Here is a 13,468-nt window from a genome sequence, read left to right as displayed (position 1 = left end):
GGAGTCTCTAGTCTTTCTCCCTGTTTGGCAGCTGCGGTGGGCAATGCAGAGCTGTGGAAGGACATTTTCTTTTGTTTCAGCTTTGATGCTGGGGATTTTGCATATCATTATGTTTGTGGCTAAGGACCTGCCATTATCTTCCTTGGGATTCTTGCACAGTTTATGAATTTCCTAAAGGCTGTCTGTCTGCTTGCTTTCAGGATAGGCTGCCCAAGCTGCCCTCTGCTTCCTCTTGGTATGGTGGGGAGGGTTAATTTTTTTTATTGTAATTTTTTAATACTCATCTTGACATCTGAGTTTTTATGAATCCAGAATCAACCAGGAACCTGCTTAAGTTTTTGCATATCTATGTACGTATGTGTATTTGTGGCAGGGAGTGTTAAGAACATGAAAAACAGCTTTTCACAAAAATGTTTAATATTTTAGTGCTTTAGTTCCCAAATCCAAGGCTGATTGTTTGCTGAAAAAGCATGAATTTCCTGGCTTACCATCTTTCATTAAGGACTACCCATAATAATATCATTTGCCCAGTTAACTCTGTTTAGGAGGTAAACACTTAACTGCTGAATTCATTATTGCTGAGCCTGAGATGGTAACAGATGCCTTTGGAATATAAGCCCCCACATCTAATAAGGCACAGGCTCACGATGCTCTTGGAATATGGTGGGGAGAGATGGCTGAAATTTATTTTGTGAATAAAGCAATAAGCCACTAAGCAAAGCTAATATGTTTCAGCCCAGACAGAAAGACACGATCATTCAGTATTTATGTAGCAACTCATTCCTCAGTGGGACTGCAAGTTCTACCATTAAAATTGTCTGAATTCTTCAGAGACCCACTGCATTAAGTCATTTAAAAATATCACAGACTTAAAACAATCTGAATTATTGGATTTTCTCACTGCTTCTCGGTAAGCATGTTTGTTGTGGCAATTTCCTGCTCGGTCAAAGGTATAGCCTATGTCAGTCAAGAAGTAGAAAAGTTCCATGCAGAATTTTTATTCAGGAGCCCAATAGTCCCTAACAAACAAAGTCAGACATATTATATTTTTCTTTTAACTTTTTTTTTAAAACATAACTTCCAAGAACTGTTGCAAGTACAAAGAATTTTTGTATACGCTTCATCTAGAGTCCTCAAATGTTAATATTTTGCAATATTTGCTATATCATTTTATGTAGTTACAATAGAAAATGCATATTATTTCTTTTTTTAAAAAAATATATTTTATTGATTTTTTACAGAGAGGAAGGGAGAGAGACAGAGAGCCAGAAACATCGATGAGAGAGAAACATCAATCAGATGCCCCCTGCACATCTCCTACTGGGGATGTGCCTGCAACCCAGGCACATGCCCCTGACCGGAATTGAACCTGGGACCCCTCAGTCCGCAGGCCAACGCTCTATCCACTGAGCCAAACCGGTTTTGGCGCATATTATTTCTTGTCTGAACTGTTTGAGAGTTGGTTGTAGACATGACACCTGTCCCTTTACCCCTAAGTACTTCATTGGGTTATCTAAAAACTAGGATATTTTGTTATATAACCACAATACAATGATCAAAACCAGGAAATTGATACAATACTATTATCTAATCTATTGACTTTATTCTAAGTGTGCCATTGGCTCCAATTAATGCACTTTATAATAAAAGAAAATCCCGGATCATACGTTTTAATCATTTGTCAAGTCTGTTTTGCTTCCTTTAATCTGGAATAGTTCCTCAGTCTTTCTCTGTTTCATGTGACAGTGACATTTTAAAAGAGAACAGGCTGTTTATTTTATAGAATTTCTCCTCCGTTTGGGTTTGTCTGGTATTTCTTCACAATTAGATTCAGATTATGCACTTTTGGAAGGAAATACTATAGAAGTGATATTGTGTCCTCCTTGGTCCATCGTATCAGGAGGTACATGATGTCAATTTGTTCCATGACTTCAAAGTCAGACAAAATTAAAAATAATCTTTCATCAGAACCTAGGTTTGTTAAAAATTGCTTTGAAGGATTTCACATTCACTCCAAATTTCCTATTACAGGTCTTAAAAAAAAAAGCAAAACAAAACAGACTCAAAGACAAGGAAGCTGCAAGCTTTACAGATGCTCAGAAGAAAATGTAGCCATTAAAAAAATTGCCATGTGAGAGTTATGAAATTTCCCTAAATTCATTTTGCAGAATGGGAGCGGTAATTTAAATGTGAAGTTATCAAGAGCTGAGATAAACCACATATCACGTGCAATTTAATCTGGCAAGGAAACAGGCCACTCAGAATTGCTAACTAGGCCTAATTCATTACATCTTATAGAACACTGTACTTTTAGTCTTACCAGTCTTTCAACTTGTGCATTAATATATTTACCCACACTCATGGAAAATGTATGGGGATGGTAACAGAAATACTGTATCCTTGTTTAAATCACATTGCATTTTTTAAACAGCTCCAGTGATTGCTCAGAAAGATCACACTTTCTTCTGAAGTATTTATGAAACAATTATTTACATTACATTAAAAACTTTAATTGCCTTGAAGCACGTGCTCCAAGATACAATATTGGAAAATCATCAAAAATATCCATCACGACTCTCTCTCCTTTACAACTCTTCTAAACTTTATCTTTTTTATAACCCTTGGTATTGATCTATTGTCCCAGACCAAGAGTGATATCAGAAGTCCAAGCTGGCTCATAAAAAGGGAATATAATTTCCATTTGCTCTGTCTATAAAAGCAAATCTTTTGACCAGAGAAAAAGAAGGGAAAATGCCCCTTTTTTTGGGTTGGGAGGTGAGTGGGGTGGGATTTGGCAGGGTAACATGCAAGAAGGGCAGAGAGTGTCTCCAGGTTGTGTGTGGGGAGGGTTACTGGGTTGGTGATGGAGGAGGTTGCGAGTGTGAGTTCTTGGGTGGGGAGGGGAATACTGGGTGGGGACTGACGACCTCTGACTTGCACAGGAGAAAAAGGAAAATGTAAAAGAAGAAACCTGGTCAACCCTATTGTCTGAAAAACTGCAAAAAATGGGAACCACCCTCCAGCTGGGTTAAATACCAGATTCCAAAAAGACAATCATAATAAGGATCCCTGTACTGCCAAGGACCTGGAGTCCCAGCTAGGTGAAGGACCCCTAAGTAGTAATAACAATAGCAGAAGCCTCTGTAGTTATTAAGGATCCAGAGCCCTCACAGCAGGGCTAGGGCCCCTTCATAACAATAAGATCATAACAATTAAAGCCAACTCACGTGGAGAAAAAGCGCTCCAGAGGTTTGTGGAAGAACCCCCTCATTAATTATAACAGTAAAAGGGCCTCCCATTTTAAAGTTGTGAGGAGCCTTATAATTGGACTCCTCCAAATAACTGGAGTCCCTATTAAAAATCACCCGAGCGACCCCTCCCGTCCCCCCCTGTAAAGAACCTTGAGCTTTGGCAAAAGAGCTGTCCCCCAATAATCATAATTATGCATATAATGGCGTGGACTCTGCGTGCGACAGTGGTGACATTTCCCATGACTCAGTGGCGCCCCCGGGGCAGTTTCCATCCGCCTGCTGCTCCGCTCCTGCTAGCCCGCCGGCCCCAGAGTCTCCGCGGTCCGATCTTCGGGCTGCTACCTTCGGATCCGTAGCTTAGCTAGCGGAGGAGCGACGGCAGCCCGAGGCACGTGTTGTGTGTGCTCCGACTGCAAAAGAAAAAAAAGCATTGCAAACTATTAACTTTTTATTTTTGAGTATGCAATGCAGGGGGTAGGGGGTAGACAGGTGCTGGAAGGATAGTAGGCGCCCCGCGTGCTGGCCTCCCGCAGCCCCCCTCCCAAACTTCCCTTTGCATTGATCAGCACGTTACGTCAGTATTGATAAGTTTGCAAAAAGCCAAAGTCAAGTGCAATCGCGCGGCACACCGACCCCGGACTTGGGGGAGATGCAGCGAGCGCTTCGCGGGCCCGGGAGCCGGCTGCAGGCAGGGCAGCGGCGGCGCCGGCGCCTCTCGAAGAGGCTGCCTCCCCCCCACCTCTCCCCTCCCACCCCATTCCCGGCCGCCTCCCCCCGGCGGGCGCTGAGCTCCCCGCCAGGCGCGCTCCTCCCGCGCCCTCCGGGGGTCGAGGGGGGTGGTGGTGGGGGCGCACGGCTCCCGGGCCCGGCGGCGGCGACGGCGCGGCGGCGCCGAGGGGTAGCGGGTGGCAAGACGCCGGGGGGCGTCGCGGGGTCCCGGGCGGTGGCGCGCAGAGCCCGAGCGGCCAGCGGCGGCCCCGGGGCTGGGGGGAGTCCAGCCCGGATATTGAGTGCAGCCATTGAGAAAAGCCAAACTCTTGTGTGTGTACGTCTCGAATAGCCCCCAAGATGGCCGCCAATGTGGGATCGATGTTTCAATATTGGAAGCGATTTGATCTACGGCGACTCCAGGTTAGTGTGGGCAGCGCCGGCCGCGCGGCCGTGGGGAGCCCTCGGGCGCGCCCTGGGCGCATTGGGGAGGTCCCTGGGAGGGCGGGAGGGCGCCCCGGAGTGGCGGGCGGCGGCTGCTGGGGCTCGCCTGGGCTCGCCTGCCCGCTGCCCATCGATAGGTATTAGGAATTGATCCAGCCGCTGCTCTTTGTTCAGTTCAGTCATCGATTAGCCGCCGCGACCATGGAGAAGCGCTAGTGAGCCCTCTGCCCGGGGACCAAGCCGGCTGGATAACGGCCGAGAGAGGCACGAGGAAGGCAAAGGCTGCGGTCCCGGGCAGGGGGCTACGGGCGAGACCCCCGATAGCCCCCATCGCGCCGCACTTTGCGCGCCTCCCAACTTCGCGGTTCCGGGGGAGGCCGCGGAGTGCGCCGCGTGCCTGTCGGCGCCGGGCTGGGGCTGGGGCTGGGGTTCGGGTGAAGGAGGGAGGGAGCTGGTGGGCAGGGAGGAGTCGGAGAGAGGAGGAGGCAGCCGGGGTTGGTGAGGAGGAGGCTCCGCGCCCGGCCGCTGGTCGCCACCTCCGCCACCGCCTCTGCCTGGCTGCGCAGTCTGGACGCGCCGCCACCGGGGGGCCGCTGCTGCTGCCCCAGCCACAATCACAGGACTGGCCGCTTGCTCCGGCAGATCTCTCTACTCGGGCCGGGTTCTCGGGGTTCGTCTTTGCTTCTTGCCTTTATCCCCCCTTGCCAAGTCTAGATGGGGACGGGCGGTGGAGATGGGCCCGGGGCGCGTTCAAGTTTGCGCTCGTGCCTCGGGGGCCGTGGAGAGCCTGGAGCGCCGCAGAGCAGGTGACTCCTGCCTCTCGGGCCCTTGGGAACTTTTAAATGGGAGATGCCCTCGCTGTCTTCTGCCTCCTGTTTTTTCTCCCCACTTTTCTCCTCTTTCTCCTCCCCCCTCCTTCCCTAGTGACTCCCTCCCAAACCCCAGCACGTTATCCCCTCTCCACCACTCCCTGGGAGTCTCCCCCAGATTTGGGAGTGTTCTCTTCTGACCCCCTTAGGAGGTGGGACTGGCGGTGGGATCTCAGAGAATACCAGCTCCAGCCACTATTCTTTCCCAGGTGCCCCAGGACGCTCCGGATAAGCCCCCAAATCCTGGAGTCTCAAAAAGCCTAGGCAGACACAGTGGGAACAAGGAGCAGGGAAATGGTGCTGATAACAGGCGATTACAGCATCCTGCCTTGGCCATGACATTCTTGGAAAAAGCGAAAAAGCGACAGCATCAGCCTGGAGATAAAAAAGGGACCCACTTTTAAAAAATCCGCAGACAAATCTCTTTAAGTTTCTTCTGCTAAGTGGTTCCAGTACTCCCTTCCCCCTGGCCTAGGTCTTCCTCCCTAACCCCGCCCTCCCTCCCAACTCCCTGCTTACCCCCCTCCCCCAAAGCCATTGAGCTGGAGAGAAAATTGGGCACTCAGGCATGCAGTTAATAACTGCAAGTGCCTTTGCAATTCCAAGTCCTCACTTGAGTTGGGGCTCAGTTTGGTGGCTAGCTGCGGGCAGGGATGTGAGCTGTGCTTGTTGGTTTAAATGATGCTAAAGTGGCCTCTCTGGAAGAGTGTGGTGTGTGTGTGTGTGTGTGTGTGTGTGTGTGTGTGAGAGAGAGAGAGAGAGAGAGAGAGAGAGAGTTGGGCAGCTACACTGAGCTTGGCACGAAGGCCAGTGGTAATCGTATTCCCTGCTAATGTTTGTAAATGAGACCCGGGCATGACTGGGGGACAGCGTCTTTATTTATGATTGATGTTCTGTAACATAAGGAATGACAAGAACGTGGCAGACAAGAGGAGAGGAACCAGAAGGGCTGGCGAAAGCCCTTTGCAGGGTCCTATTGTTATTCTGAGCTGGAGAAAATTTCTGCAGCGAGATTTACAGCGCTGGTATTTGCTCCCGGTTGGCTGGAATGTCAGTTAACACAATTTTCATTAGATAACTCGTTTTCAATCTGGGGAGCTCAGCCTGCAGCAGGAAGGGCTGGGTGGGCTAGGGCTGGGTGCTGAGGGGTGGGAGCGGCTCCCAGGGGCTGGTTTCTGAGCTGCGGTGGGGGGAGGGTTTAAACCTTACTCTCTTCCTTCTCTGGCTCAGGGGTCTTTTGTGGAGCTGTTGAGGTCACCCAAATCTTGATTTCAGTTGGACTCCCATTGATTTGGGAACCTTTGTTAGGATTTTAGAAGATGCTGAGGTGGAAAAGCAGATTTGAACTAGAAAGTATGAAGGTGGTAGGGTCTTGTTCAGGTGATGGGGAACTGGGGCTATAAGACTTGTTTTCTGACAAGGTGTATGGGCGGGGGTGTTCATCAAGACAATGGCCGGTGTGTCTGGCACAAAAGGAAAAGGCTCTAGGAAAAGAGGGTAAGCTCATTTACATGGATATTAAGTGGGGAGGGGGCCCCTGTGGGAGTTTGAATGGCTGTACACTTCTAGAGAGCAGAGAAATAAATGTGGCAGCGTGGCTGTGTGCAAACATATAGGCCCTCACATCTGCCATCGTCCCTACCCTCATTCTGAAATGTTCATTTGTTCCCCTACCCAACAGGCCTGCAGCTTCCCCCCATAGTCTCACTGATGGCATTTTTGTTGGAAACGGATTATGAGTCTAAGCACTGTTGCTCAGGATCATCTCTTGTGCATAATGCTAATGACTCCTACGCCACACTTTTATTTTCATTTTTTCCCCTTTCTACTTTCCTCTTATAGGGGAGATAACTAGGAAGCAATAGGTCTACTGGCTCATTCTGAGATCCAGGTAGGAGAGACAGGCCCCCACCCCACACCCTGCACAGGCTGAAAGCTTTGGCCATGCTCGTCACCAGGCCCAGCTGCTTGTGAGTGTGAGGAGGTGCTTGGTTTCAATTCTTGTTCAGGTTGAGTGGTTTCAGGCAGCCTGGTTGCTGAGTGTTAAAGTGGCGGAGGCAGCAAAGGCAGCCAGTGCCCCCAGGCCAGACCATGCTGCTGACGCCACCCTGATCCTAGCAAGAAAGGTGACCTTGAACTAGTCCAGTGTACAGCCCTCCGGAAGTATATATTTTTCAAATATGGAAGCAGTCCAGTTATTATTCCTTCCAGTGTCGTCTCTGAACACAACAGGGTTATTTTCCTAGGGAAGTCAGTCAAAAGTCTTAATGACTTGTGGGCTAGTGATGGTAAAGATCCTCTGACATGTGGCACCCTGTTCCAGAACCCCTGAAACTGCTTCCCCTCTTCCTTCTTTTTGCTGTGCTGCTAACAGTGCAGGAAATGAGGAGAAATAAAATTCCATCCCAAAGATAATGCTGGACATATTTCATTTGGTTATAAGATTGCTTTATGGTGAACATTACTAACGCAGTATTTTTTTATAGCTTTTCTGTGTATAATCGTCGTAACTGGATTCACACCTTTATGACTTTCTTTTCTGCTCTATTTTGCCACTTTTTTAAATGGTGCTCTGGGTCCAGTCTCTTTTTCTCCTCGAAGAAGGTTAAGCTAACAAGAGTTGAGGGTATCCAGTCCAAGTGAGGGTGCCCAATCCAAATGCATATCTGTTTCTTGGGAGGAAATGTTGGTGGGAAGGGTCACATGGTGTGAGTTTTGGAGGGAGGCGAATTCTGCTTGAGGTGTGAGCATTTAGGGAGGAAGATCGGGGAGGATTACAGGGCTGGACTTCTGTAAGGAGTTTGGAGAAACTTCTGGGAAGGCTCAATTTCTTGGCACACAGGAATTGGGGCTTGATGGAATGTTTTTCCCTGCTCAAAGTTTAGAAAAGAGCGTGGATGTGATTAAAATATTATAACCTTATGATATTCTGAAGTGCATAAATTTTACATATCAGCCACAGAGAGTTTAGACATCCATTAGAGCTTCTGACAGCTTGACTTATCTAAATGTGCTATCATTTAACAATGTGTCAAAATTCCTCTTTCTGTAGATGACAGCAGTAAATAAGCTATCAGCCTTGTTGGCGGAATCCTAACTTTGGAAACTTCACCGTGATAGAATCACTGCCAGGGCAGGGAGCATGAACAGACTGGACTTGGGCTTGGCATGGTCCCAACCCATGAGACTGATTGGCATTAGGTGAGGGCTTTGGGAGGGGGAAGACGAGGAGAGGTGGGGGGGAGGGGCCGGAGGTGGGGCGAGGGGAGATTTCTAGCAGTAGCTCTGTGAATAAAAAAAAACAAAGAATTGGCCAGTCCCCTGGACCCTTACAGGTCGAATCAGTGGGTGACCCCATTCCATCTGCCTCTCCAATTCATCAGAACCCACACCCTATGGGCCTTTCTGCAGAAGGAGCTAGAAACGTGTTGAAATTTTATTTAAAGAACCCAGCAGTCTTTTCTGGGCATCCCAAAATTCTGGTTTCTCAACTCTGCAGAAATTACTTCCAAAGATGGGCTCTCTCTTTGAGTGCCAAAAGAAAAACAAGCAACATCTCATCAACAGCCTTTGCTGTTGGAGGTCTTGAAGTTTCTTTTATTAATACCTGAATTCACTGTAGAAAATTAAGAAACCATGGATAGCATCTCGGTGGGTTATTTTATTTTAAAATATATTTTTATTGATTTTAGAGAGGAAAGGAGAGGGAGAGAGAGATAGAAACATCAATGATGAAAGAGAATCATTGATTGGCAACCCAGGCCTGTGCCCTTGACCAGAATTGAATCTGGGATTGTTTAGTCCGCAGCTCTATCCACTGAGCCAAACTGGCTAGGGCTCGGTGGGTTATTTTAGGTGGTGTGCTATTTTGACTAGGAACAGCTTTTCTGATGGTGGTGGTGATTTTTTCTCTCTCTCTCTCTCTCTCTCTCTCTCTCTCTCTCTTTCTTTCTTTCTCCTTCCTTTCTTCCCTCCCTCTCTTTCTCTCCTTTTTTATTTATCTTCCTCGTTCTCCTCCTCCTCCTTTGCTTCCTCTTCCTCCTTCTTCTCTCCTGTTAAAAAAAGGATTCTGTCTTCAAACTTGACATTGTTGTAGTAACCTTGTTTTCAGCACCTGGGATTTCAAATGTGAACACCTTGGCTGGTGCTAAATTTGGTCCTGGATGATGGTAGACGTGGCCATCCAGAAAATGTGGTTTTCTCTGCTGCTGTCTGAAAGTGCTGAATTTCTGGCAGCTTTCCGGTTATCTAATTCAGTGGTCGAGCTGGCAGAGGAGAGCATGGGAAGAGGACCTAGGTGGTGACCTGCCTTTGTCCCTGGTTTTGGAATGCAGGGTCCAGTCTTCTGTTTTATTGTTTTTTTCTGGGGGATGCTCTTTATTTATGACAGATGTCAGGGAAGGTGGAGGTAATTGGCAGACAGCAAGGGTCCCAAGACCTCTAAGTCTGTGTGCCTCTAGCACTCCTGGGTGAATCACCCAACATCCCAAGACTCCCATTTCTTAATCCATCACACAGGCCGGCTGTGCCCATTTGGTCTGCCAAATTGGGTTATTATAAAGGTGCTGACATACTTTGTGTGCCAGTTACACGCATTGGCTTCTAATGATCTTGGGGCCTATTGTGGTGGTGGGTGTGACTGACAAGCAATTTTTTGAGCCAAGAAATCATGTCTAGGTTGGAGTTATTTGGTTTCTAGTCTTGATGAGTCCTTCACAAAATGGTTTGTAATGTTTTATAGGATATGGACAATATGTTCCTATCATGCTTAGATTAAAATTAAAGTCCTTTCTCCTGATTTCCAGGCTCCACATGATCTGTCCCCTTGTTATCTCTCTGGTTTCGTCTCCAGCTTTTCTCCCCTTACTGATTCTGCTCCAGTCACAATGGCCTTCTTTTTGTCCCTCAAACATATCAAGCACTTTCCTACCTCAGGACCTTTGCACTTGCAGTTCCCTTTCTCTCTGGGAGTCTTTTCCTCCAGACCTTCCTATGTTGACTTCTTCATTTTATTCAGTTTCAGCTCCAATATCGAGACCACTTAGCCTAAGGAAGGCTAAAGAAGCTTCCACAACTCCTTTGCCCCTTTAATGACATTTTAAGCAAGTGTGCTCCCACATCACTAAGGACAGTGTTTCCCCTGAGGGTTTTGACCTCAGAGCCTTCTCAGGGTGCTGCATCTCTCTAGACACTCTAGGATACCGTCTAGGCCTACCATAAGGGGTAACAAACTTTTTCTATAAATAGTCATAATAATAATATACTTTAGGCTTCGTAGGCTATGTGGTTTCTTTTGCAAGTACTCCATTCTGCCACTGTCATATAAAATAGCCATAGACTATAAGAATGAATAGATGTGGTTGTATTCCAATAAAACTTTATTTAAAAAACAGGCGTAGGGACAGATTTGGTCTGAGGGCCATCTTTTGCTGACCCTAGTCTACTATGTGGTAGTTGCTACATAGGTTGTGTCATGGCTGAAGTTTTTTTTTTTTAAATATATATTTATTGATTTCAGAGAGGAAGAGAGAAGGAGAGAGAGAGAGAAACATCAATGATGAGAGAGAATCATTGATCGCCTTCTGCACCCCCCCCATTGGAGAGCCAGCCTTCTGCATGCCCCCCACTGGGGATTGAGCCCACAACCCAGGCATGTGCCCTGGCCTGGAATCGAACCGTGACCTCCTGATTCATAGATGGACGTTCAACCACTTAGCCACGCCAGCCGGGCAATTTTTCTCTTTTCAGTTAAGAGTATTAAGGTGAATTGAACTTAGTTCTTGGAATTTGTTTTTTTACTCTTTACCTCAAGAGGGAAATACGTAGAACCTTCCTGGCTTCCAACCCTGGCTTCCAATCCTGGACCTATCCAAAGTCACATATTAGCTATGAGACTTTAGATAGGTCACTTAACCTCTCTGAGCCTTGCTTTCCTTGTCTTTAAATGGGACTAATAGTAGTCACCATCTTTTAGGTTGTTCTTGAAGATTAAAGCACCTTGAACTTAAAAGTGCTTAGCACAGTGCCAGGCACACAGTTACTGTTCTGTAAGCTCTTTTCTTCTTATTGTGGTTGGCATTTTTAGAGAGAGAGAGAGAGATGTGAGTAAACCAAATAAACAGCAGCTCCTGGAACTTGCTGGCCTTGCAAGGCTGTTTCAGAGCTTTCTGGGCATATTTTCTCTTTTCTCTTATTCCATTGGGGCTTACTATATTAGTATGTTACTAATATTATATGTAATGTCTTATGTTTTGGGAGCTCTGACCACAGAGGTTGCAGACTGGGAGCTATGTCTGACCCATGGATGTGTCTGCTTAGATTAGTGCAATATTTTAAAACAGTATGAAAAAGTTATCAGCATTTAAAACACGGGAGATGTTACCTGTGATATCCAAATGCCCAGTGTCCTTAACAAATCAAGAGCTCTGATCACACTGGGCAGGGAGTGGAGACCTGGGAAGGGCATGCCAAGCAGAGGGAACAGCCAGTGTAAAGGGCCCAGGTTGAAGGTACACAGTAGGTTAGGCCAGCTGTAGGGGGATCACAAGGCAAGTTATGAGGAGGGTAGCTGTTGAGGCCACTAAGCTGCCTTTCTCCAAGTGCCTAGTGTCAGAAGAACCTGTGTTTTCAGAAAAAAAGAAAGGTTCTTGATCAATTCCATGGCAAGATATATAATTAGGGGACACAGAGCCTGCTGTCTCTGCAGTGTCTCAGTCACCCCCCAAAGTGGGCTTGTAGCTTCCCCTTCATTTCTTTCCAGTCTCTTCACTATTCCCTCCACCCCCAGCCTCTGCCATCCTTTAGTTCAGCCAAATGAAACAGCAGTTCTAGGATACGCATTTGTCATTACAAAGAAAGAAAAAAATCAATCCTTAGGCCTCTTTGGCCCGAGAGCTGGTCGTCTGCCCAAGATGCCCGGAGCCGAGCAGTGCTTAAGACTCTCTGAGCCGCCGTCCCTCAAACTGGACGGGGTAAATGGCTCCCCGGGAACCATTACGGTCGATTGACTTGTCCAGCTGTCTGTGTGGAGTGTGGGTGCTGAAGACGGAGACCACAGGGGTTACCAGGATGGCCTATTGAGGGCAGCTTTTCCTGAACGGGGTGGTCAATCAGAGGCCACTCTGCTGAGGACACCTATTTGGGGTGCCTGTCGTCTTTTATGTGTGCTGGTGAAACCAGGTATCTGCAGAATCAAGCCCTGCCCCCTCCCACTCCCAACGATACTTAGTGTGGACTCTGGAGCAAGGTGGCCTGGGTTCAAGTCCCAGCTCTGCCACTTAACAGCTGTGTAATTTTGGGTAAGTCACTCAACCTTTCTGAGCCTCAGTTTTCTCATATATAAAATGGGGATAATAGTATCATCTCAAGGTTTCTTTGTGAGGGTTAAGTGAGTTGATGCATGTGAAATGCTGAGGTCTGCGTTCAGCATGTAGAAATGCTATATAATGTTAATAATTATAATTGCTATTGTCCTTTACTTTGGAAATGTATATTCACCACTCAAGGTATACTTACTTTTTATATTGTTTTAAAAATAATACTTATGACTAATGGTTATATAAATGATAATAATCAATAATAAGTAACAAGTATAACTGATAATTATATACTGGAGATATGGTGAATGAGGAAGGCAAAGTGCCAGTTCTTACTGAGTCCACAGACAGTGGGGGAAGTGGATGCACAGGACAGACAGGTGTGTAGTCACATGTTGGGATTAGAAGTATCTGAGATACTTCCTGGAAGAAGTGACCCTTCAGCCAAGACCTCAAGGACAAGGTCAGGGAAAAGCATCCCAGCAGAGGGAGTAGCATGTGCTAAGATCCTGAGGTGGGTGGAAGAACAGTGCATGCAAGGAATTGAGGGAAGGCAGATTCTGAGTGGGCTGTTGGACCCATCTCCATCTTCACTTTTACCATCTGTCAATTTGGAGTAAGGATGGAGCATAAAATAAGGTTTGGCACATGCATAGCTTGGAGTGAACGCTCTGTCAGGGGGCACTTTGTAAACTGTCAAACCCTATAAAAGCCTTAGGTGTCTATCACTTTTATTTTTCAACAAGATATTGAGCCCAATTCTTGACCTGTTGCAAAGTGCCTTTTGCCCATTTCCTCTTTCTATCTCATGATTATGTACAGGGCAGCCAGGGTTCAAATCCCAGTTCTGCTCCTTCCTGACTGTACCAGTATGTCCTTG

At 46.9% G+C, this 13,468-nt stretch overlaps 1 protein-coding gene across 4 annotated transcripts in view; it reads left to right on the top strand.

Annotated features, from left to right (window-relative positions):
- The first annotated feature begins 4,308 nt into the window (after positions 1 to 4,308).
- Positions 4,309 to 13,468, top strand: part of CUX2 (cut like homeobox 2) — a 216,503-nt gene continuing 207,343 nt past the window's right edge. For all 4 annotated transcript variants that reach the window (XM_070399228.1, XM_070399226.1, XM_070399225.1 and 1 more), the window contains exon 1: positions 4,309 to 4,382. In XM_070399228.1, coding sequence (XP_070255329.1) covers positions 4,320 to 4,382 — 63 coding nt within the window. In that variant the 5' untranslated portion in view covers positions 4,309 to 4,319. The remainder of the gene's footprint in view (positions 4,383 to 13,468) is intronic.

The sequence above is a fragment of the Myotis yumanensis genome, unplaced genomic scaffold, assembly GCF_028538775.1.
Source record: "Myotis yumanensis isolate MYYU_CA2020_CCGP unplaced genomic scaffold, mMyoYum1.0.hap1 SCAF_19, whole genome shotgun sequence".
Classification (NCBI taxonomy): Eukaryota; Metazoa; Chordata; class Mammalia; order Chiroptera; family Vespertilionidae; genus Myotis; species Myotis yumanensis.
Note: the sequence above shows the minus strand (reverse complement) of the source record. Positions and strands in the feature narration are given on the sequence as shown.